Raw genomic sequence first — 25,181 nt, 5'->3', positions numbered from 1 at the left:
CTGTCCGCCCCTCACGGAGTTGCCGTTGTTGCTGAAATCTGCACTCAGCCCCAGGGCCCGCCTTACCGCAGCCTTGTGCCCGAGCTGCGCCTCACTGCTGCTTCCTGAGATGGGAGCGCAGCACGCGTCCTGCGCACGGAACAATACCGGGAAGGGGCTGTGGCGAGCGTGTCGCTTGGGGAACAGCGTGTCCGGGAGGACGGGGAGGCACCCGCTGGGTCCGCTCCATGCGGGCTGAGGCAGCTACATCCTAGCGGGCCCCTTCCTCCACGGGACAGGGGGGGGACAAAGGGATTAAGATTCGAGAGCAGCTCTGGGGCATTGCTCTGTGGGTGCGAGAGAGAAAACGACTGCCCCGCGCCTCTCGGGGCTGAGAAGGGAGAGAGCCGTAGGTTGGGACGAGCCCAGGAGCTGTGAGGGATCAGGCTGCCCCACCGCACCTACCGGGAGGCCCCGCGGTAACCCCGGGGGCGGAGCGGCCGCACCGCGGATGGCGCCGCAGGGTGAGGCGCCTGCCTTTGGGTCACGTGGCAGGGGCGTGGCCGTGCCGCGGGCGGGAAGAAGGGGGCCGCGTGCCGCCGTCCGCGAGGTGTCGCCGCCATCATGCTGCGTAAGCTGAGCGGGGAGCAGCTCCGGGAGTGGTTCACCATCGGCAAAGCCGTCACCGCCGTCGAGTTCTTGGGCGAGGAGGTGCAGGTCGGGCCCCTGCGCGGTCCCCTTTGCCGCTCGCCGGACCCTCATGCTGCACAGGAACCCTTAAAGCCCGCGGGGTGAGTGCAGGGCGCTGGGCCTCCGATGTTGGCGGCGAGGGGAGCATCCTCAGGGCCGCGGTGAGGGGCGGCGGGGGCCTCCCCTTCTCCGGTGTGTGCCCACGGCCCCGGCCCCGCAGGGCGTTCCCGCAGGGTCTGGGCTGCGTTCTACCTAGGCCGAGGTGGGGCGGTCGTTCGATTCCGGCTTAACACCTTTGGTAGTGCCTGTGTGTAGTCAGGTGTGGATGGGTGTGTTTTTGTGGGGTTTTTTGTGGGTTTGCAGTTGTTTCCTGAATTGGTAGTTAATGCTCTTGGATTTGTCATTGTTCGACGTGGTATGTTTGCTTTCTCTGAAGTCCTAACAAGTGCTGCTGAAAAACTGTGGAACAGTTAGAAAAGGGCTGGTTTATTTGGATTCAGACATGTAGCTTAGGAATTTTGGTAGTGGCAAGTGATAAACAAGATGCAGGAGTAAACTTGTTTATTATGGAGTAATATTCTCACAGACTGTTCTTTTGCATTTAGCCATTAATTCAATAAGCACTATTGCTGGTTTGAACTGATCTTTTACACTTCATAGTTACTTCTATTTGTGCGGTTTTGAGGGGCTGATCATTGAATGTTGAAGAGCTATTATACAGTATGTAAATATTTTAACTACAGGTGCTTCAGTTTGTTATTTGGAATTAACTGTGTTTTGAATAGGTTAATCCTTTATATCAAAGTCTGTAAGCAAATTTTCTTAATACTGTGTAGGTACTACCTGCCCTATAGCTTTGTTGGAAAGTTTGTTAGGCTACAAATTTGTGAAAATTTGACTTACCTGTTGCTCTTACTCCTGATGTTCCCACATCAGCCAGTATGTGGTTTTTTGAGTACAGATAACATAGGTGCTATGTGTATGCGTGTGCTGCTGCAGTGAAATGAAAAGAAGCTCTATAGGAAGGTGTGTAATGTTAATACACTTACAGAGTTTTTGTGGAACTTGAAGAGCCTTGAGAAAATTAAGATTCAAGTAGGAAACACTTTGAGTTTATTCACTGTCTTCTTAAAGAGTTTGAAGAGCAGAAAACAATTTATCTCCTTTTGTTTAGGCTGCTTGTAACATAATAGTTAATATTTCCTTTAAAACACCTGGTATGTTTTTGTGGAAAAACAATCAAAATTATTTCAATTTTTTCAAATGTTTGTTTATTTCAAGCTGGATATACAATTACTCATGGTGACTGCCTTCCTACCTGTTTTGTCTAAATTTGTATGTAAGCATGTGTAGGATTAGTACTGAATTTGTAACAGTAATAATGGGTGTGGTAATGCACAAAAGTGTAATAGCTGATATGCTCAAAAAAATGTTACCGAGACTGTCTAATGGGATCTAAAAGCCTCATGTCTGCCTTAAAAAGTGATACAGAATATGTTCTCTGCCTTTACCAATGATATTTCATTTTTCAAGGCTTTTTATATTGTCTTGTAGTGCAACCCATAGAATAGCAGTATTAGCAATTGAGTTTGTTAAGGAAATACAGTATTTCTTAGAAATTGTGGTTGGAATTTTGTTTAACTGGCTTATTAATTAACTTTTTAAATCCTTCCTTGTTATGAGTGCAATTGTGGCTCACATTAAAACATTCAATCACCTTTTCTGGAGGTAAAACTATTCTTTCTTCCATATCATAGCTGTAGTTTTCAGCAAGTTAGCCCTTTTTTATAGCCAGCTTATTTGGCTAAAAACACTGAGCACTGTTTGTTCTGTCTGACACCTGTGTAGGTGGGAGACCTTGCTGCCTTTTGATTACCTTTCTATCACTGGAGTGCTTAGTGTCAGCTGCCTGCCTGTCAGAAATACCAGCTGGGTTAATAGAAGGAACAGGATTGTGATCACCTCATGCAAAGCATGGAGGCCATATATAGAAAGGGCTTGAAGAAACAGGTGGGTTCTCAGACAGCAGTGGTCAGCAGGGAAATGATGGCTCTTCTACTGTGTTACCCCTCTCTGGAACAGCTGCCCAGTGAGATTATGGACTTCCCTTCTCTGGAGACATTCAAAACCTGCCGAATGTGTTCCTGTATGGCCCACACTAGGTGATCCTACCCTGGCAGGGGGGTTGGGCTTGATGATCTCTTGAGGTCCCTTACAACCCCTAACATTCTGTCATGTAGAGGAAATCTTAATTGTAAGTTAACTTACAGAAAATAGCTTCCCTTAGTGGGCAGACTGAAGTATGGAGTCTCTTTGTAGCCTGTTGCTGTAAACCTAGCAGATCGCTCTAAAATACGTTTAGTTTGTTGTCTTGCTCTTACACATTTGCTTTTTGGATGTTTTTTTTTTCTGTTTTTTTCACTAGAGAGAGAGTATATGATCCTTTCATCACGTAAAGTGCTCATATTCCCTGAAGTTCACCTCTCATTTCTGTATTTGAAAAAAAAATGGGACAGTGAGGTCTTAGTGGATGGCTTTTTATCAGCCTTTAATTAATTTTTTTTCCTTTACCCTCTCGAGTTCCCAGTTTGGTTTCTCCTTGTCTTTCCCCTCCAAGTGCAGATACTAGAACTGGATGCAGTAGCTTAGTAACAGTTTTATCAATAAAGGATGCTTACAAAAGCAGGGAAGACTTTGTGTGTTTCTTCTGCATGGTGCTGCAATTTACCATTGAATTAGCTGTGATGCCTAAATAGTTTTCCCCACTATTATTCAGTGACTGCCTTTTAGTGAATGTTGTAGTTGACAGTACTTGTTTCTGGACTTAAAATGCAGGTGCAGTCACTTGCTTATATTAAAGTGAAAGTTATGAAGAATGGCTATCATCTTATGGGCCTGTTTTTTTCTTTTTTCCTACCTTTTCCTACCTGTTTTTGTTGATAATAAAGGTAAGTGGACTTTGCATGTTTACTGGCCTGCTGTTTTCCATAAATTAAAATTTGGAAGCTATTTTTTGGGCATTTTTTTCCACCTATTTTCCAACAGAAAGCTGTGAAGATACTGTTTTAAGAAACTGATGTGTGTGAATTACCATTGCTGCAATCTTACCCATTTGAACAAATAAAAAAAAAAATTGTGAAACTGGCACTGTGAATGTTAATTCTCGATGTAATAATAAATTCTGCTTATGTCTTTTATATATCCTCAGTACTTGTTTACTCTCTTTCCTGTGGAAAAAAGGTATTTCAAGTTTAACTCTTTGGGGAACTTTATCACTGAGGAAAAACCTTTCTTTCAAACCATCCTGCTGTCATGCAGGGATCCATATCTGGATTGTTTAGAAAATAAATTTTCATTGCATGAAAATAAACTGGTAATCTTTATTCTGCATCAGTAAGGCAGAGTGGGTCAAGATGAGCTCTTTTATTTGTCCCCATGCTGAAAGCCACAGAAAAGGAGGGTGAAGAGTTTAGGCCAGCTTTCAGAGCAGAAATAATGAGTTTGCATGTTTTGTGCATTTAGTTCGAGGGTCTGGTTCCTTTTGGTATTGAACTGCATTTTTTTATTTTTTTTTTTTATTATTCTAATTCAGTAGGAACTGAATTGCTCCCAGCCCTTTAGTGCTTTCTCAGTGAGATGTGTGTGTGCCAGGGCTCTGATTGTTTAGCCTTCTGTGTATGTTATGTTCCACTTCTGTGCCAGAAAAGTTATCTAGATCGTGAGGTTTACAAAGTTTTTGTTAGTAGTAATTTTTATCTTTTTATGAAAATACTGTGCTATTTGTTTCATTGAACTAGTAAATACTTTCTTGAGTGGGGTGTACAGCTGTGGAACATACTTTCCACATTGTGTTACCAATGCAAAGAAATCTGGGTTTCATCTTCAGTGTATTTAAAGGCAGCACTAGAGGATGCAGTTTTCCTTTGTCTTCGAAAAACAGTGCATTTTGTGGTCCGGACTGTGTGAGTCTTCCCCATTTTTATGATGTGGCAGACAGATTAAAAGGAAATCTGGATGTGAAGAGGTTACATAAGATGCTGAAAAATTTGTTAGAATACAATGATGGGAGCCCAATTGGAAACAGAGTTGTGGCGTACGTTTTCATTGATTTTCTGCTCTGATTGTCTACTGGGTCCATAAATGCTACATATCTGATCAGTCTTGTGAAACACTATTATGAACCCACAGTGATAGTTGATGGCAACCAAAAACCATGAATTTTTGTTTTACTTATATTTAAAAAGACTACCTCTTGCTTTGGAAATGAACTATTGACTCTCTTGCTGTTCTAGAAAAGTACTGTCTGATTTGATCCAAATGTTTACATTCCTGGTTTCAGGAAAATTTTTTGTAATTTAAGTGAAGAAATAAAACTGATATATAATACATTAACTTCTAAAAGTGTAGAGAGCTAGCTATTCAGTGCTGTTAAATAACCAATGTTATAATTTAGTTGCCTATCTCCATAGTATTTCATCATGTGCAGAGTACAGTTTGAAAAAAATACAGAAGGGGTACATGTGGTGTGTTCTAATTTCTGACATTGTTCTCATTTTAGAACTTATTCTTAAAGTAAAGAAATAGGTTTAGCTTCAAAGAGTATTTACCAGTTTATTTGGTGTAACTGATACTATAGTAAGCCATTGATTATAAAGTTCCTATACAGTCTAAAAGCTATGTGACAAATACAGAAGTTTTTGCCCAACACTTCATAGATTGATGCTGTTTCAAAATACAGAATGCAGTCATTTCTTGTTTAAATACACCTAGCTGTATATCTAGATGTGCACACATCTAGCTAAAAATGAAAATGCATCAGGGTTTTTTGAGAAACATCTACATTTTTCATTAAAAGGTATCTTCAAACACAACATCTTTAAGGTAATGTTAAAATAAGAGTTCATATATGAGGTTTGTATGCTGCATACTAGCTATAATCAAGCATTTTAATTTCTGAACTTGGGGAAAAGGGAGCATGTCATGTTTCTTATTCCTGTGTTTGTGGATGGCAGTCAAGAAAAAGGAATGCAGGGCAATTATATATATTTTTTAAAATAAATACAACAATTTAACTTGATGGGTAATAATAGGGTAGATTCCAGATTCTGTGGGAGAAGGTGGGAAACATGCTTTGTGTGTTTTTGTCGACATAACTTGAAACCGTGGGGATTTCATCTTTGTCCAGTTTGTTAGAACTGTCTCCACGCAGGGTGCAATGTTCAGAGCAATTTGTATTCCATGCATCTACCAGTTGGTCTTGGTGGTTTTCTCTCTCAAGAGTGGTAAGAAAATCTTTTAAAACTTGTTTAAATATATAGACTATTTCCCATGGTAATACATCATTTTCTGCCAAAACTTCACGAAATCTAGAAACAAACAAAAACCGAAATCTAATAATCAGCATTGAAAACAGTTTCCTCTCTGGTCTTTTGAGGGGAGGGGAAGGAGGAGGAAATGACTATTTATTTCTTGCTGCCACATTTCCCCACACACCTCCCCCAAAAGATTATAAGAGGAAAAGAGCTTGAACAATGCTGGATGTGGGCCAGCTATTATGAGGAAATATTTTTTTTTGGCCCTTGTAGGTAACTTGATTTAAACTGACTTTGCTCGTGGCACATGGGTTTGTTATGTCCTTTCTACATATACATGTCCTTTCTACATTTCTACATATAAAATGAATTTAAATACAGGTGGTAGGAGATTGTTCTCTTTGTAAAATGTTGGATTTTGTTTGTTTTTAAGGAAAGGGATTCCCCCCCAATGATTCTAGTTTTATAAGCTTTCAGGTATTTGAGACAGTGAGGCTGTGTTTGTGAGACACAGGGCATTTCATTAGTGCTTTTGTTTGCGTTTTTGGTCGTTGGGTTACTATTTAATACATACTGGGCATAAGTGACAAGAGAAAAGCTCAGAGTAATGAGAGGTCACATGTTGAACCATGTGAGACTTCCTTTGTTTTTAATTAGGTCAGGAAAATCCTGACTTAAAACTTCCTTCAGGTACAACATATTAAAAGTGTAGTTGCTGAAACACCTGTAAAAATGTGTTCGAGTCATTTGTCATTGTTACTTTAGAAGAAAGATCAGAGATTCGGTAGATGAAACCTCTTAATTATCATGCAGTAGTCAAAGAAACATGAAAGGGTTACCTGCTGAGAACAGTTCCTGTTTGGCAAGGCTGGATTTGTGAACACAGAACTTCAAGCTGCCTTTGCTCAGTAGCTGGAATTGTTGCTTGAGGATTTTGGTAGTTCTTCAACCAGTTGTAATCCATGCCAATCTTCTGGACTTTTTGTTCATTTTCAATCTCTTGCACTAATCTTTCACGCTCTTTCAAGTGCCATTTCAATTCCCTCAGTAGGGTTTTTGTAACTACTTCTGATCCAGGATGTCTTGAATGTTTATAGGAATCATTTTTTGACCATTTCATCCAACCAAAGAGTGGCATTTTTAAGCTGTGAAGGAAGAGGGAAAATATAACTTTGTTTATTTATGTCTGGCCAATAGTGTTTATCCTTGTAGGCTTCTGTTTTTAGCAGATGAATATTTAAAGGAAACTTGATTAACAATCTAAAATATTTTGCAGTACAATATAAGTAGTGATAGCAATTTCTAAGCCACAATTAAATCTGAAAAGCCTTGCATTTTGTAATATTTTCTGGGTTCACATAACTGTGAAGTTTAAAGGATTTAAAAGCACATGTCTGTCACTCTGGAGATATTTCATCCTCATAAAATATGTAGTTTAAAAAAAAAAGCAGAACAACCCAAAACCAACCAAACAAGTACCCCTCCCCAAAACAAGAGAAAAAAAAAAAACAGCAGACCCCCAAAACTGGAAGTAACCTGTTCATGTTTAAAAGTGATTAAATAAAGTTAAGTGCTAGAACTTTGAGTTTTTAGAACTTCTGCATAAATTTTTAATTTAAATATATTCCATTTTACATAACCTGGAAACAGTAACCTGGTGGAATAGGCTTTTAAATTGCAGTTCATTACAAATCATGCAGACACAAGCATGCTAATAGGAATAAAATAACCTAAATTACCTTTGCAGTTGTCTCTGAACAGTGTTGTTTCAGGTGAGTTTGCTTGAAGGTCTTTTATTCTAGCATATCCTGTTTTCAGGCTGTTACTGCTGCTGGAAAAAAAAAAAGGTGCTTTTTTTTGTTGTTTTGTTCTTGGGTTTTTTGTTGGTTTTTTTTTTCATTTACTCCAACCGTGCTTAGAAAAAATGGTTTTCTGTACTGCATATGACATCTTAAGCTTTTCTGCTTTTAAGGTTCTTTTTCATCCTCTGTGCCAGAGAGATGTAGTAATCCATTTAGCCTAACATGGTCTCTCAAATACTCACTACAAAGTCCATTAAGATCTCCTACCTTTGAATTGAGTTCTGCCGATGGGAGCAGTTTAAAAAAAGATGGTAACAATTTCAAATTCTTGTTGCTAAATTCATCCAGTGGTATTGTTGGCTGTGAGATGAATAATGATAGTCTGAAGCAACTACAGATGTGCTTCTAGCTAAAGTTAAGGTTGTTGTGTGATGTGATGCTTGGCTGTGCATAGCTGTAGGTCACGGTTTAGAGCTGTATTTTTTTGCCTGTAGAGTGCTAAAAATAACTACATTGCTTTTATCCTCAAACTAAACTTTCAGGCCACTGAGATGCTGGAAGACTTCTATCCCATTAGAAGGGGATCAGGCTGTTCTACTGTCATTTTTAAACAGCTGAGAAGAGTCTTTCTCTAGTGAAGATAATCTAAAGCCTTTGTTAAGTGAATGTTGACAGAAGAGAGCTTTTTTTCAGTTGCTTGGGATTTTGTTGGTATATTAAATGCTTCTTTCAGATTAATTTCATCAGTCTCATGGTGCTACACTTTTTCATTACTGTGCATAGCTGTTGGCATTTTTAATTAACATTTTAAATGTGTTTAAAGAAGCCAGTCTGTAACACCTATGGTGTGCCTTAAAAGACACATTAATCTAATTAAAGGAATAGAATGATAGAGATGCAAATTAAGGCAAAATTGATATATAAAGTCCAAAATTGTAATTCTTACCATAGACTCTGCTTCTCTCTCAGCTGGCTGTCAGTTGCCTGCTCCCTTTTTCCTTGACGAGCATATCCATTTTTAAGATTAATTTTCAGAGATGGCATTGTGCACACTAAAGGTCGCTGAAGCAGCCATTTTCCGTTCCAGTTATCGAGTCTCTTCCTATTAATCTAAACAGTAGGCATGATACACAAAATGCCTTCTCTTCTGCTCTTTCTTGTTCTAACGACTGTCTTTGCTCCTGTAAGGATTTTTCATTTCTGCTTTTTTGCCTCCACTGGTGTGTTGGAACTGTTGGGAGACCAGGAGTTCTGTGAATGTGTTCTAGATGTCATATAACATAAAGGGTGACGTGTATGGCTGTTATTAAAGCTGATACTACTTATACATTGGAAAAATTCAATTGTCAGTATTAATTCTCTTCAACTGGAAGGTTTTCACATTGCATTGTATATGGTACTGTGAAGGAGGAAGGGAACTAGGTTTATGATGACAGAACTGTCCTGGCAGATTTTCTGATGAAATGAAAATGTTCCTCACCACCTCCTGTACAGCAGAGTTAATGTGTCACCACTTTTGCCCCCAGTATATCAAATCAGAAAGTAAACTGCTGTACAGTATGAAACCATTGTAGTGTCTTTGCAAATTAAGGAGATGCATACTGGAAGGTTTGCAAAATAATTAAATGAGAAACCTAAAAGTATTTTTGTTTGTTTTTAACCAGATCTTTAGTTGCATTGTGTGGCAGGATATTGAGAATCGTTTCTATTAGTAGAAGAACATTGAAACTGAAAATTTGTCGTTTCTGCTTTTTTATGCATTTTGGATCTGTATTCAGAAATAGACAATTGTTCCTGTGAGGCTGGCATTGGGAACAGCTCTTCAGAGCAGAGCTGTATTTTATGTATTTGCTCTCCAGGGGCTAATCCTGGAAGCTTTGTGGAGAGGTAAAATTCTATCCAGTTGTCCCTAAATGTACTCATGGTTTTGCAGTGCTGTGTCAGGATGGAAGTTTTGGTGTGATTTTGGCTGACAGTGGCCCTGTTCCCTGAAGGCATTTCTGAGTTTGTCCTAGTAGCAACTACAGCTGCTGTTATATCTTAATCTGGGTGGGAAGAAACACTTATATTATCTTTGTATCTCTCATGGTTGTGGAAAAATGTTTTGGTCTCCTTAACATTTGACTGGGAATCTTGCAGTTTCCTTAAGTCTGTAAATTTAGAGAACTCTGAGATGCTGTGTTTTTAAAAGTACTTTATTAAGGTTCTTAATCTCTTTTCATTGGCACTTAATCTCATTACTCACTTCGGTAAACTTTCTAGAAATTTCAGTCCTAGCAGTTTTGCTTTCTTACTGTAGCATGCCAAAGCAATGTTTTTACAGCTTTTATTTCCCTTTTCTGAATTTTTGTTTGCTGGTGTTAGTGACTAAAACACATTACTACTCAAGTGAGACTGTAACATTAGTTAAATGATGATGAGTAATTGTTGTCTTGTTTAAGAAGCCCTATTTTACCTTGCCACTTCAGCAGAGCAGTTGTTTGCTAATCAATTTTGTCCTGTAAATTAGCCTTAATTTTCTCTGAATATAATATAAAATGTAAATTGAAGATTCTTTATTTTTTTTTCAACTTTCCTTCAACCTTACTTTTTTCCAAGTTCTTGAAGCAAGAAATGTAATGAATTTTTGAAACATATATGCTGTTTCTGTCATAATTTTCTTTGAACAGTAAGTGATATCTCCTTATGTAGGTAAATCAGAGTATCTTTTCATATAACCATTTCTTATGCTTTCTCTTAATCTAACTTCTTTTTCTGTAGAGTATTTTAGGCTTGTGTTCTGTTGCTGTTCTTAAATTGAGCTGTGGGAGCAGCAAGAGTTAAGAGCCAAAGTGCAGACTTAATTTCATGAATCAAGTAAGACAGTTTTAGTGGTCTTTCTGTTTGTGGTATGGCAAGTCCAGATTCATCATCAAAGAGCCTCATTCTGAAACAACAGCCTTCCAAGAGTCCATGCTCATTGAAAATTGATTGGGTAAAAAAGTAAATCAGGGTGGCAGCCAGTGAATAAAACAATCTCTTTTCTTGCATCCCTATGCAAGACACACGGGTTATTAAATAACAATGTATAGAACAAATTTGAAGACATTGGTGATAGCTAATATCCTGTGGACTTCTTGGTAATAAAAATTGTATTCCAAAGTGTTGATGTCTTCCTCTCTCTCCCCTCTATCCAGCTCTAAGTAAATGGGAGGATCATATCCATCAGTTCTTTCTTACTGTCCGTTCCTACTGATTGTCAGTTCTGGTTTACAGAGATGTTTCTGGCTCAGGCATTAAGCTAGGGAGGGACTTTTTATAAGGGCACATAGTGATAGGGTAAATGGTAGTGGCTTTAAAGTGGAAGAGGGTAGATTTTGGTTAGACATTAGGAAGAAATTCTTCACTATGAGGGTGCTGAGGTATTGAGCAGTCTCCCTTACACAGGGAAGTTATTTACTGTCTTGGCAAATGTTCAGCTATGTAAGGTATCACATTATTTTAGTTTCAGAAAAGAGGCTTTGAAAGTGTCTACTGTATATATGGCACTAAAATTGTACAGCGAAATATTGCTGTAAAGATAAGTTTTTTTCCAGTGATTCCTCCCCCATTCCCTGAGATCTCTTAAGTAGGTGAACAGCTTGTGTGTGTGATAGAAGCAATGACTTAGGGCAGTCCTGCTCTGTGAAGTTAGTGGCTCCAGCCCCCTTGCAAATGGGGTTTTTTTTGTGTCAAAATAACCATAAATAAGCACAAAGTACATGGGAGTTTCATTACATACCTGAATATTTTCTGTATACAGACAGGCTTGCTGTATTTTTTCAGTGTATTTTTTCAGGGAATAAGATTGTATGTATCTCTTTATTTAATAAGGCTTTTTTTACCCATGGCTTCTAGAGACATTAGCTCTGTTCAGTGTATGCACTGGCATTGTAATACACAGCACTGAGAAGAGGCAAGTAAATTATCTGTCCAGTTTGCTTGGGGTTGTGTGATTGATTCTGTTCCTCAGTTCTGTGTGCAGAAATGATTTGGTTAATATTTCAAATGCTCAAATACCCAAGTTTGCTGTGTGTACTCTGTTATGGTGGCCTTGGTAACCTATTAGAGGTCACTCTATAGCTTGAAGAAAAGGAAAACCTTTCTCTAGCTGATTTTATTTAAAGAAAGCACCCTTCAGTGTATTTGAGAGCATTTACAGTTGGGTGTGTCAACAATTTCTGGTGTTAAATTGTTTTTTCCCTTCCAGTAATTCCCCTGAAGTTACAGCTGTATTTAATTTTGTTTATGACACTGAATTATCCTTTAAACTCAAGTGAGAAATACTTAATTATTTCTATCCCGATTTTTTTTTTATCTCAAACGCTCCAAATTAGTTTAACTATTCAATTCTGCAAAGATCAGTCACATTTAGAAAAATGTTATGGTAATTAGAGCATGTGCTAAGGAATAAGGAAAGTATCCCATTATCTTGTAAGAACCAGTGTTAATTCTCTTCCAAGAAGTATGTACCTTTTTACCTGGTTAGAAAGCCTCTATGGCTGGAATGGATTTGAATTTTCTGAATCTTGTCATTCCTCTGCTGTCAACAGATGTTTGAAACTACTTAGAAAAATGTTCCATCCCTTTCTGTTTGTCCAGGAATATGTAGGTTGATATCTCCTAATGATGACTTGTTAATGGTTTCTTGAAAGGATTGTATTGTTATGATGATTTAGGAGAGTTCCTAAGCATAGAGATTGTTTTTCCATTTTGCTTTTAAAAACCCCATGATTCTGTAAGTTTCGAATTTTATTAAAGCTCCAAATTTCAGCATTAAATCATTGAGAAATGGTGTAATGAAGATTGTTTTTTCCTTTCATATGCACATATGCAATTTTTCACTGGCATATGATTTTGCCTGATTCAGTGCATCGAATGAACAATGTTCATCCTTAATGACTGGCTATTAAATAGTTTCTTTATTCGTTGTTTAGCCTGGGGTATATTTACTTTATGCAGTTTTTTGAAGGCAGAGAACCTATTTTCTGAAAGCAAATAGCCGGATATCCAAACAGAAGAAAATTGATATTCTCACAAATCACTGAGGTCATAATGTCTTCATTTTCACAGGCAAAGATCAAAAGCACTTGCATCCTTCAGTGAGCCCATCTTGAAATGCTTAATATTCCATTTCCAGGAGTGTTTTGTTGAATATATCTTGTATTATATAAAACTTTTTCTTAGCTGTCTTCAGCTACTGCTTAAATACTGATGCTTCTACAAGGTCTTTACAACAAATGAGGAATACAGTCCTGCCTTTCTCACCCTCGGCCCCCACCCCTCAGTGGAAGATTTTTGTTTGAAGATGGTTTGCTTGCTGTTGCTCAGGGCTCTGTCAGTTGAGTAAGACAGTAAAAGATGTCATGGAGGAGCAGGTAATAATCAGCTTTTTTTCTTACAGAGGACTGAAGAACAAGTTATGTTTACCATACAGCCTGGTTTTGTTGTAAGATAATGTGGGTCCAGTGCACTTGGTGAGGCTGTAGTCTAACGGAGATGAAAAATAATTGGTTGTACCACTGAAATATGTGTAACACTGGATATAATACTGCCAGATTGAGATTGTGTGGCCAAATGTAGTTACTTTCAACTACTAGATGCTTGATTTTGACACCTTCATTGTATTTCTAGGTTTTACTTGTGTTAAAAACATACGTCTGTAAAAACTTAATTAACAAACGGTCTGAGGTATATGTGAACTCTACAGAACTGTATCTTGGATTTGGGCACGTTGAGGAGTGCTTCCTGTCCCAGCAATTTGAAAAGAGTGATAAAGGTGGTGTTGCACTCTGCTTGCATAAAGCAGGCAGCTGATACCTTGTGATTGTGCAGATGTGTACAATCCTGTTGGATCTGCATCAAAAGATACTTGATACAGGGAGAAATTGCCTTAACTGTTCCTGAAATACTGCAAAAATAGGATAAGGACCCATTTCTTGGTTTGTTGACAGCAGCAGGTGATAACTACTTGGTGTTTCCTCTGAGAGGAAATAATGCCTGTTTGAATGCAAAGCTCAGCTGGCAGAGATTTTGCCATGTCAGAAGGTGGGTGCTCTGTGGCAGCAAGATACTGTGAATTACTCTACAATAGAGCTATGTGACACAGTTACATGTTAAAAATCTGTGGTTGATTTCAGCTTTACTGGTTTTGGAGTCAGTGTTGCTTACTGTTTGGGTCATGAAATTGACACTTGTGCAGCAGAATCTTATTTGATAAAATGTCTCGGATACACGTACAGAGAAACAGATCTGCTGTGCATTAACAAATTATTAAACAGTGAAAACTTGGACTAGGCCTAGAATTTAAAGTGCAAAAGCAAAGATTTCACTTCTAGTTTGTATTTTGTTTAAAAAAAGAAGAGAGGGTGCTTTTAATTTGTTCAAAACTCTTACATATTTAAGTTCATTTTATAATAATAAAAGTATATATGCCGCTTTAATCTCTATTGAAATCGGTCTGGTTTTCTTCACACTTATGTAGAATAGAATTTTTTAAATCCCATTTCATTCTCCTTATGTTGTGGATAGTCTTTTATTTTTTGTGTAATAAATTTTCATGATATTCATTGATTGGGTGATTATGTTAATCTTTTTCCATATCCACTGTTATCTCTTGCCTCAAAAGACAAAAGCTCTTTCCTTAAAGTAGTGTGATCTCTAGGTAATCATGCAAGAATTACGTGTACTTTCTTAATTGTTTTGTGTCAAGAATTGGTGAAAAAGAGCTATTTCATCTTTGTTCAGAAAAAAAATCATAGATATTAATTACGAGGGAAATTCCTAGATATTAAAAACCTAAAGGGTGGTATTTTGGGAGCTATTTAAAAAAAATATTAAAAAAAAAAAAAAGATATAATGTGGTATTTTCATCTGGCTGGTATCTAGCTTCAGAGAGAATTTATTTCTGAAGTTTGTTCATTAAAGTAGTTCCTGTGTGCCAGAGAGACTCTGAACTTACTGTATAATGTTTTTATTCCCAGTGATACCTGTGACTGTTATATTAGGAAAAAATTACTGCTTTGTCATTGGTTTCCTCTTCAGGCTGCCTATCACAGGGAGTGTTGGAACTGAATATGCTGAAGAATGCAGACAAGCAGATGGACAAGAATTAGGTGTAGCTGAAAATTATCAACTTGTTTGTAAACCAGGTAAAATATCCATTTGCTTCCTTTTATAAACTCAGATGTACCTGTCCTTTTGCTTCTGTTGTATTTCCCCACATCTGCCCAACACAGAGCTGTGAAACCTAACTGTGTGTAACTTCTGTATGTGCTTCTGGAAACCACAGTGCATAATGCTGCATAGATAATGTGTATGCATCTGGTTTAATGTATTGATAAAAATGTAGGCAAATGATTGAAATATGCCAAACATACCACTCATAGGATTAAAGTCTGTCTTTGTTACGTTTTCCCAGTTTCTATCTGTGTATGCTTGGTTGTTGATTTGAACTGCCTTTAGAGAAAAATTTGATTGCATTTCTTGCTTAGGAGCTCTGGTAAAAGCAGTATTAGACTGATTCACTTGTCAGGACAACTCAACTTCAAACTCCTATTTTGCCTCTTAATTTCCAAATTTGTTACTGTAGCTGATTTCCTAAAAAAAAAAAAGACTTTTATGTGACATTCTCTGTCATATTTATTATATTACTTTGCTGATACACCAAAAAGCGACAAATTGAGAATTTTTCTAGGAATTACTGTCCTTCAATATTTTTGCTAATTATGCAACCTCTATAACTCAGGTAGGTGATGAAGCCATTTTTTTGGTCTGTTGTCAGCTGAGAGGCAGCAGGTGCAGCTGGCCTGTCCAGCACATGCCATGCATCTGACCATCTGTCCTAACTGCAAAACAGGACAGAACTGTCCTGTTCTCTTGACAGCTGTTAGCAACACAGTGGGGGACTCTCAGCAGACTGAGTAGTGATGGCACTGTAAGATTATTAGGGCATCCTGAGGCAGAGCTGCCAAATCCCACCTAGATACAGAATAACACAGAAATTTCTGAAAATCCTGCTTGTTGGTGTTAGCAACTTTGACTTAGATTCATGGGTACCAGGTTAGGGTAGTATAAATAAAGAAGCTCAGTCAGTGAGCCTGAGATTTGTAATGTAAATTTTATGGATTATAAATGTGTACAATAATGAGACTGCTATTTCAAATGGTACCCTGTTCATGACAATTTCAGGAGCTTCAAGACCCATTTGTAACTATCAGCTACATCAATCTGGAAGTGCATGCTCTATTTAAGAACCTGAAAATTGTCATAAATTACAAAGGATTGAATCTAGACCAGACCCTACCACTCCAGCTGTGTAGAATGCAAATGTAGTCAAGGAATAAGCTGCACAAAAAGAGGAAATGAGGCTGATTTTGCCCAGAGGCTTCAGAACCAGTCCCCTTCTCTTGCTTCTTCTGAATTGCTCTTCTACTTGTAGATTGGTTTCTGTGTAAACTGACAGCCATTTTAAAGCTTTCAGAGTTACTGAAACTGTTGTGGTATTTGCTAATGCCTTGGTGGTTTATGGAGTTCTTTGGAGTTGAAATTTTGTGCTTTCCAATTTCTTTCGGAGACTGTGCTTTTATACTGAGAGGACAAATAGAAATGCCTCACCTGCTTCTCTGTCAGAGAAAATGGATTGTCAGGGAACTGCATCTAGAGTTCTGGCTTATACAGAGCATGGTAGAAATGATAATGGTGTGGAAAGGAAGTCAAAGTGATTAAATAAAAGTAGAAGAAAATTCTTTGTCACAACTGTTAGTCACCAAGCTCTTCAGGGCTCAGTCAGCAGCAACTTCATGTACTTTGTTGTGACTCAAGTAGCATGACTTACTTGAAGTCCTTGTGCTTTGTGGCTCAGTTTGGGAGCCTTGTTGCTTCCTTTGGTTTACCTTTTCAATGAGCTTGCTTGCAAACTTTAATTACATCGTGTTTGTATCTCAGTAGAAGCATGGTCAGTGATACAGCAAGTATTTCATTTGTCTCACTTAACCTGTACTTCCAAGTATAAATTCTTGATTCAACTTTGCAATCTTTTCTTCCCAGAGCTGGTGAATACAAAAATCTAATCTTCTGTTAAAGGATCTCTTCAAATTCAGTTCAGGAAACAGGTACAAGAAGGAGTATATTTGCCATATGGGCTACAGTAACTGAGATATTACAGAATTAATCTTTTTATGGGCAGTAGACTGTTCTAGTCATGGCATTCAACATATCTTTATAGAACTTCAATAATAATTGTGAAGGAAGTGAGCAGGCAAATTCATCTTTCCTGTAACTGAGTTTTCAGTTTCTTTTTGCATCAACTTTTGAGTAGAGATAGTAATATCATTAGTTATTTGGGACTGACGTTCATACTGCTTATACACAAAGTATTTTGCTTGTTGTAAAACAGCATGCTGGGGAGTTGCAAGCTTCCTCAGTTTACTATTTTGAAGTTGGAAGTCTCCTGCATTCTCTGTGTGAGAATACAAGATGCGTATTTGAGCATTGTATCTTACAAAGGTTAAGTTTGGTTGTCCCAGTTCTAATTGTGGCTTCTGGAAAGTACAAGCAATTTAAAAAGTGAATCTGGGCCTTTCTTGCTGATAAGTCTGTAGTCCTATAGCACCTTGAATCTAGATGCCTCTGTATTTGCAGAAGCTATGTTTTTCTAAAGACTGGTTCTCATTTTGGGATGTTACAGACATGGATGTAAAAAGAACCACTGCAAAACCAAACAATAGTTGAAGATAACTAAACCATAACAGAGCCCACAGTTGAAGGGCTGTTTAAGTTAGTAGACCCACCTTGGGAATCTTATGGGGATGTATATTGCAGTGTTTCTGTTCTGCAACAAGTCTTCATTGCTTGAAATACAACCTTCCATTAAAAAAAAAAAAGGTGGAAGGAGGGGAACACAACAGAAGTTTAAGAGTCTTCTGACATGGTTAACCCAGGTTCCTGATACCAGTTTTGTTTTCTCATTAATGATAATACTGGATATCAGTTTATTAGAGTGGACTTTTTCATGGCTGCTTGGGTGGCACCAATGTTCAGCTGAGGTTTATGGTTTACCTTGAGGCCCAAGACTGCACTGTCTACTTCAGATAGAAATTTCACAGTTGTCATGGTAGTAGTTTCCCAGTCAAACTCAGTTTCAGTTTAAGCACAGAGTATGTGTCTTGAAGAGAAAATACCAAACCAAACAGCTTTTAGTACTTGCAGCATCTACCTAATGGTTATATGGCTGCCAGTTCTCAAATTCTTCATATTGATCATGGTTACTGACTTTGGATGTTCTCTCACTTTTGGCATATAAAAAGCCATATTAAAAAAAAAAAATTCTTCAATAAAAAAAAAATCTGATTATTCAGCGAGTACATGAATAGTAGTGGTTGATTACATCTTTCTGGTTCATTCCTTTGAATTTGAGGTTAATTATTTCCTTGTTTTTTACTGAGTTAGAGATGTTTATAATGGAAATCCTACAATTTAATTCTTTTGTCCCTGCCTTTTTTGTAATCACCATTATAGAGTTGCTGCTGTCTTGTACTGTACACTTTTAATGTATTTTCTGGAATCGCTGTTACTACATGGAAAATCTGATTGTGGGAAGGCTGTGTTGCTTTAGCAGGAATATGCTGACACTGGGATCTTTTCCCTAGCAGCTTGAGATTTCCTCCAGCATTGGTCAAATCATACGGAGTTACTGATGTCTCAGTAGTGACATGTTTGTGCCAGAGGGAAGCCAGTCAGCCTTCACAGTGTTGCTGTGATAGAACAATACATACAAATTTTTCTGGGTAATATATTCAGAAAGTTGACCAAAATTTTAAAGAGGACAGTTAATATTTTTGAGGTAAATTGTATATATAAAATATAGGTAAAGAACCTTTCTTGTTGGAGACTGTGGCTTCAGAACAACTCTGGTTTTTAGTGCTTTATGAAACTGTCTTACACTCCCAAAAGCTGGATAGTTCATTTTTTTTTAGTGTGAGGATAACTAATTTTGTATTCCTTGAGACCTGAAGACAATTTTGGGGAGTAGGAGCACATTCTCCTCCTGCTTCTGCTTCACTGCTGTGTGAGCTTGTTTGGAAAGGCTCCTAAGAAAGGAAGCTGCAACTGCAGCTATTTAGACTGTAGCCTGTGTAGTACAGTAAAAACTGACTTTGTAAAAGGAATGCTTTATTATTTTTCCCATTCCTGTATTTATTTCTTAGAGAAATAACATGACATTTAAAAAATGAAGCAGTAAGTTTTTACTATCTGTATGCAAATAAGTAAATTTCACCATAGTACCTGAAGAAATTTGAAATAGAAAGTGTTTCTATTTTTTATTTCAGTGTACTGGGAGTTTTAGCCAAATTGTTTAATTTTAACTTGCAAAATTGTTATTTATCAAAGTCTTGTGTTGGGTTTTTCCCTCCTGCACCTGTCTCCACATCTGTTCAGTCACTTTCTTTTCATGGTCCACCTGACATCAGGCTGGTGAGCAGAAATTCGTGGTAGCACTGCAAGACTTTTGTCCTCTATTACCCATTGATAATAGTGATCAACTCCTGCCAAGAGACTGCAGAATCAGTAGTGTCATGTTGAAGGGTCATCATGATACTTACTAGACTTGTTTTAATTGCCAATTGGTGGAAATGTCGTGATCTTCCTATCAAATTGCAGGTTATTTTGTACTGTGTATCCAATAGGCTTTAAGGAAAACAGCACATGGGTGGTATGTGAATTATATTTTTTTGCTATTTTCAGAAAAGTGGGAACAGGAGTAGATCTGGCATTTGTAATGCAAACTGCAAAAATACTGTTGGTTTTTTAGTTAAGAGAAAAAGGATATGCAGTTAGTTATGTTCTTGACACTACTGGTGGCTTACATACAGAAGCAATGCTTTTCAGAGCTGCTGCCAGTAAAATGATATTCAAATGAACATGGAAATTCTCTTCAATCTACTAATATTAAAGTACTAATTGAATTAATACTCATAAGCATGTGATTCAAATTAGGTAGAAGTTAGGTTTCAAAATAATGTTATTATATTCTCCTGCTGGTCTTTCCTTTTGTCTGTTGAAATAACTTACTCTTGGTTATTTTTATGCCCAGATACTTCATTGTCTCCATGTGAATCAAGTGACTCAAGTTCTACACCAGTAACTAACCAGAAATGTGTGGAGATGCCGGTAGCCAAGCACAGGGAAGAGGTAGTTTTGTTGTACTCCTCCTAATTAAGGAATAAAGCTGAGAATCATGGTTTGGTTTACTTTGGTTTTGTTTTTCAGGAGGAAATTCCTGTTCCGGTCCTAAGCATTGTACAAAACCTTTGTCGTACAAAATCATTGTATAAAATCTCTCAAGAGGAAGGGAGAGTGCTGTTGCACTTTCTGTTTATAGCTATTTAAGTAAAATATGCAAATTAAAAAAAAAAAAAGAAATCCAAGTAAGCAAATGCCTGCTCATGTTCTTTTCTGTGATGCTCTAATGTGTTTTAGGAGTCCATTTGTCTATGGATGCTTAGGAGAGGATAGAAAATATGGGACAGTGTTTTGCAGAGATTTGATATGTGACCTGCAAGGTCTTGATATTTGGGATTGTTTGAAAACTGCTTTGATTTCTTTGTAGACTTTAGAGTTTTCTTAAATTGTTTCAGATAGTGTCCCTGATAGAAAGCAATTCAGTTGTAATTGTACAAGGAGCAACTGGCAGTGGCAAGAGCACACAGATTCCACAGTATATTTTGGACTATTGCATTCAGCAGTCTGTCTACTGCAACATTGCTGTTACCCAGCCTCGGAAGATTGGTGCCAGCAGCATTGCCAAGTGGATTAGCAAGGAACGATCGTGGACACTGGGTGGATTTGTGGGATACCAGGTATAAGAAAATTGCAAATTGTGTTCAAAAAGACATTAAAAAGTAGTATATTCTATTTCTTGCTTAAAAACCCCCAAACTTAAACATTTAATTAGGAATGTTTAAAGCTGAACAGCTCTAAATGCTAACAAAACTTCAATAGAAATATTCAATGGTCTGCATTCTGGTAATTGGACACATCTTCATTATTGATCACTTGCATTGTTGCAGAACTATGTTCTCATTTTTTCCTTTAGAAGCCCTAATTAGCATATTTAATATGTTTGATTTTACTACATTTACCTGACAGCTATGCCAAAACTTTCATGCATTTATTGCCAGATTTTGTGAGCATCCTATCATTTCTTCTTAAAATGTCAAACTTGTTAACGCTACCTCCCTTGTTTCATTTTGCCCAGCTGGGCTTCATAATTCATTCCTATACCTCTGTTCATAAACTTTGTGCTACTTTGATCTTTTGACACATGTGCTGGTGCTTTAATCAGCTCTTTGTCAGTAACCACAATAAATTGCTGTGATTGTTGTTTCACTGGAATAGCTTCTGCAGCCTAAGGGTTTAACACAGGTGTTGGCACTGGGAGGATCCTCCTGGAGAGTTGTCAGCTTCTGGAGTTCTCTGTTGTGAGGAAGAGATACTCGTTTCTTCTTCCTTGCCATTTTTTTCTTACTCTTCTCCACTTTCTCCATTCATGTATTTGCTAGTAGGCTAGACTTTTTTCCTTTAGCCAGTTACAATCCACCTCACTACCCAACCATCCAGACCATATTTTCTGAGTTTAGCTGGGTGGATGGTGTTGGAGACGGTGTCATATCCTTTAAATATACCCTAAATATCTACATACAGTGTACATAGAGGTGCTTTGCTTGTTTAAAACCACTTGTGTGAGCTGAGCAGAAGTGGAAGTAGAACACTTAAGCATGGAGTCATCTACTCAAGGCTGTTGTAAAAGCTGAAAGTGAAAACACAGTTACAGTCATGCCTGCCCTGGGCAGGTAGTGCTAACAGACAGAAATAAAAAATCCACTATTTAACCCAACATTGTGGAACTTTCCTTCTAGGAATAATTTGCCTGGTCTCTGTGGTATCTTACACTTCTTTCCTTTTCTCCTGTCCAGTAAGCAAACTATTTTGGCAAAACCTTTTTCTTGCTCTGTATATTATGGAAAGATCCATGTATGCACCTTTAAAAGCCTTTGAAAAATCCTTTCCAGGTTAGAGCTCCTAGCAAGGAATTTTTATCCTTTATAATTTTTTTAATTCATTTCTCTCAAAGAAAATGTTTGTGGTTGGGCTCCAAGAACACATCTGTACAAAGACTCTTACAAGTTTGACTGAATAGTTTATATAAATTTACTCTATCTAATTTTGTAAGTCTTTCACATACATGTTCCTATAAGTATGTTAAGTATCTGTTCCTGAGTGTGTTGTTTTTCTCACTGTGTTAGGTAAGTTTAGAGAATGTTTCCACAAAGGAGACAAGGTTGCTGTACATGACAACTGGAATTCTTCTTCAGAAAGTAGTTTGTGCCAAGAGCCTAGCAGAATTCACACACATTTTCATTGATGAAGTAAGTTGGTGGAAATAATTTTTAAGTTTATATTAAAACCCTTTTTGTCTCCTCATACTAGAGAAAGAAAAATGCAAACTTATTTGTAAATAGGCTTTAAGTTCTCTAAGCTAATGCTTCTTGAAATAGGCATCTCCAGGCAGTCCTTTGAGCAACAATGTTTAGAATTGAGGATGTGGGAAGGATATCCGGGAGTGCTTAGCTTTTGATATGAATATTTTGAAACACTTTCTGAAATCCACCAGGCAGATTCAGCAGTGTTTCTGACTGGGCCTATTAGGGGGAGGCAGCTAGCTTTTACTCACTTGGTTAATGCTGCCCTTAGAGTCTGCTCTCTAGGGATGCCCTGAAAAATAAAATAGCCCTCTGAAAGTTCTCTGTCTCCTAGCTGGATTTACAGTCCACTCATGGTTTCATTATTATTGCTGTCACTTCACTAAAATGCTAAAGAAAACAGTACTTATTCTTTATGTACTTTGTGGTTTTGCATGGTTTTAAGCTTAATTTCTGTGGTAAGCAGTATTTGACAGTTAAATGTAGTCACATATGAAATTGTGCTTTCACAAATCATGAATGTAAATTGCAAGTAAGTTTTAAGACAAATCTTTACTTGTAGCAACACGGAGGAGGACACATGGGGATTTTAAAATTTTTGTTTTAATTTCTTTTTTATACTGTTTTTTGGGTTTATTCTGTTATGGTATTGTAGCTGAGAGTGACTGTCGATTCTTCAGTATTGGAACAGAGAGATGGTACTTGGTGTACACTAGACTATCACAATAATAATGAAGGCTGCCATCACTGCACTTGAAATGAAACCTGGAAAAGACTGAGCAAATAGTTGAACTTTTGTATGAGGAAAATCTAAATTAATTAGAAAAGACAAAAGAATGAAAAAAACCCGAGTCCAGAGGAATTGTACCAGTAGTCCTCGTGGGAAAGGTTTGAGACCACTCTAAAATACTAGCAAACCTTAACATTTTTTAGCCAAAGATAAAGAAATGCAGATTACATGTGAGATACAAAAGTTTAACAATAGAGGATGCATACACAAAGAAATGTTAGCTTGTTCTTTAGTTTTAAAAATTATTAGATCTGAAAATTAACGAGTGAAGTTTCTTGGCCTCTTGTGCGGAACAGGTTTATGCAGCGATTTTTGCCACCTTTTTTTGCTCAGGTGGTGTCATTTGAAGTGATGGTATCAGCTTGTACCACTTCTTTTAGCAACTCCTAGCTTTCAAGATTGTGTTTTCTGGTTTTTGTGGCTCATAAAATTCTAGTCCCTTCTGTTCCCAATATGCTGCTTTTTTTCCCTACATCTACCACACAGATTGTGATCTTGACCTAATAGTTACCATTTGAACAAGCACATGTTCTCCACTGCATTCTAATTGTAGGTCTCAGCCCTTTAGGGGCATAGGGACATAACAGGCATTTAGGGACATAACTAAGCAAACCTATGTCTGAAAATCATCACTTCTCACAGCAAGACTGCTGTCAGCTTGAAAACAGCCTTAGTTAAACGATTTTTGTAATGAGGCAGTACTGAATATAAGCATACCTTCATATTATGTAAGAAAATGCTAATAACCTTGTAGAGAATGAATTTTGAATTTTGACCTTTGAAGTTTTAGCGATGTAAAAAGCTGCTGCATTTAATGTATTTAAACTGTAGTTCAAGAAAGGGGTACAATCATCACTCATAATGTTGAGAAGTGCTTATTGAACTGCAAGGAGCAGTCAGAAGAGTCAGGTGCTAGGAAGAAGTAGGTGGAGAATAATGTTTAAGACAGACATTTTGTATTTCAATAATAGCCAGAGGCCATTGGCAACAAATGTCTATTCAATTTGTTTAGCTTTTACACAAGCCAGCATAGGCCTTCCCTGGATCATTTGTGGTTTTACCAGTACAATTGACTTACTCCAGTATCACTTCAGTTATTGTCAGTTTTAGTAGAACTAATGGTTAGAGCTCACAACTGGTTTTGTAGTCATTATTGTGCAGTTTCCATGGCTTAAGAGTGACATAGGATTTTAACATAGGGTGCTGTGTTGGGATTTTAAAATGTCATTATCAAGCACAGTCTTGAGAAGTGTGTTTTCTTCTATGAAAGTGTATTGTTCCAAGTTAGAAAAATAAAACATGAGATTAAGTAGCAAAGGAAGACACTGTCAAAAAGAGCATGAAAATTAAATTGTGGATTATGTCTTCCAGGTGCATGAACGTACAGAAGAAATGGATTTCTTGCTGTTGGTCATCCGTAAACTTTTGCATACAAATTCACAGTCTGTAAAGGTAGGTTCAGAGTATATTCTGCTACATTTTCTTGTAAGAATCTATTTTAACATGTTTTGATCTATGAAGGGCATGTTTTAAAGAACTTGCCATAAATGTGTCATTATTTTTAAATAAAATATTTTTGTTTTATTATTTAGTTTGTTTCATAAGCAAGAAAGCTAAAGGGCATTCTTTTTCTGGCTGCTATAATGTGTTCTGAGAGACTTTTTTTTCCTCATGTTAAAATGCATTAGTTTCTAAAATCTGCTTAAGGCAAAAAAATGCAAGATGTGTATTTGACTAGAATTATGTATTGAGTTTAGAGGGCAGTGCTTATCCTTGGTTAAAAATGGTAGCATTAACTCTTGGAAGTACTGACATTTTTTTAAATGAAACAACATGTTTGTAAAAATGGTAAAAAGCAGAAATACTGCATTGTAATTTCTAAGCAGAATAGTAGTAAAACGTGGTTGAGGTTTTTCCTGCATTTTAGGAAATTGCACTTTGTACTGAAGCAGATTTTGAAGAGTTGTAGCTTGACATAGTTAAGCTTTGTGGTCTCAGAGTACTGAAATCTTGCATGGTTAGAAATTAAGTCCAAGTGATAGAGTTGGGCTAACTTGGTGCAGCTGTTTGTGACAGCAGAAATTTTGCAAGACTGTAGGTGTCCTTT

General features: G+C 37.4%; 2 protein-coding genes across 7 annotated transcripts in view; one reads left to right on the top strand and one right to left on the bottom strand.

The window, feature by feature from the left end:
- Positions 1 to 46: 46 nt before the first annotated feature.
- The window catches only part of TDRD9 (tudor domain containing 9), a 75,579-nt gene continuing 50,444 nt past the window's right edge, over positions 47 to 25,181 (top strand). For 2 of the 3 annotated variants that reach the window (XM_071745423.1, XM_071745424.1), the window contains exons 1-6: positions 48 to 770; positions 14,846 to 14,952; positions 19,896 to 19,993; positions 20,440 to 20,661; positions 22,108 to 22,230; positions 24,446 to 24,526. In XM_071745423.1, the coding sequence (XP_071601524.1) occupies positions 604 to 770; positions 14,846 to 14,952; positions 19,896 to 19,993; positions 20,440 to 20,661; positions 22,108 to 22,230; positions 24,446 to 24,526 (798 nt within the window). In that variant the 5' untranslated portion in view covers positions 48 to 603. Of the gene's footprint in view, positions 771 to 14,845; positions 14,953 to 19,895; positions 19,994 to 20,439; positions 20,662 to 22,107; positions 22,231 to 24,445; positions 24,527 to 25,181 lie in introns of all 3 variants that reach the window. The other variant, XM_071745422.1, reaches the window with a different exon arrangement.
- Positions 5,255 to 9,063, bottom strand: RD3L (RD3 like). Of its 4 annotated transcripts, none has more exons than XM_071745444.1 (4): positions 8,730 to 9,063; positions 7,721 to 7,812; positions 6,821 to 7,126; positions 5,255 to 6,035 (listed from the first exon to the last, which is right to left on the bottom strand). In XM_071745444.1, exons 3-4 carry the CDS (start codon positions 7,117 to 7,119, stop codon positions 5,738 to 5,740), a joined length of 597 nt encoding a protein of 198 aa, XP_071601545.1. In that variant the 5' UTR covers positions 7,120 to 7,126; positions 7,721 to 7,812; positions 8,730 to 9,063; the 3' UTR covers positions 5,255 to 5,737. The 4 variants fall into 4 exon arrangements, with proteins under 4 accessions (XP_071601545.1, XP_071601548.1, XP_071601546.1 ...); XM_071745447.1 differs by having other exon boundaries at positions 7,721 to 7,809; XM_071745445.1 differs by lacking the exon at positions 8,730 to 9,063 and adding an exon at positions 8,051 to 8,258.

This window comes from Heliangelus exortis, chromosome 5, assembly GCF_036169615.1.
Source record: "Heliangelus exortis chromosome 5, bHelExo1.hap1, whole genome shotgun sequence".
NCBI lineage: Eukaryota > Metazoa > Chordata > Aves > Apodiformes > Trochilidae > Heliangelus > Heliangelus exortis.
Note: the sequence above shows the minus strand (reverse complement) of the source record. Positions and strands in the feature narration are given on the sequence as shown.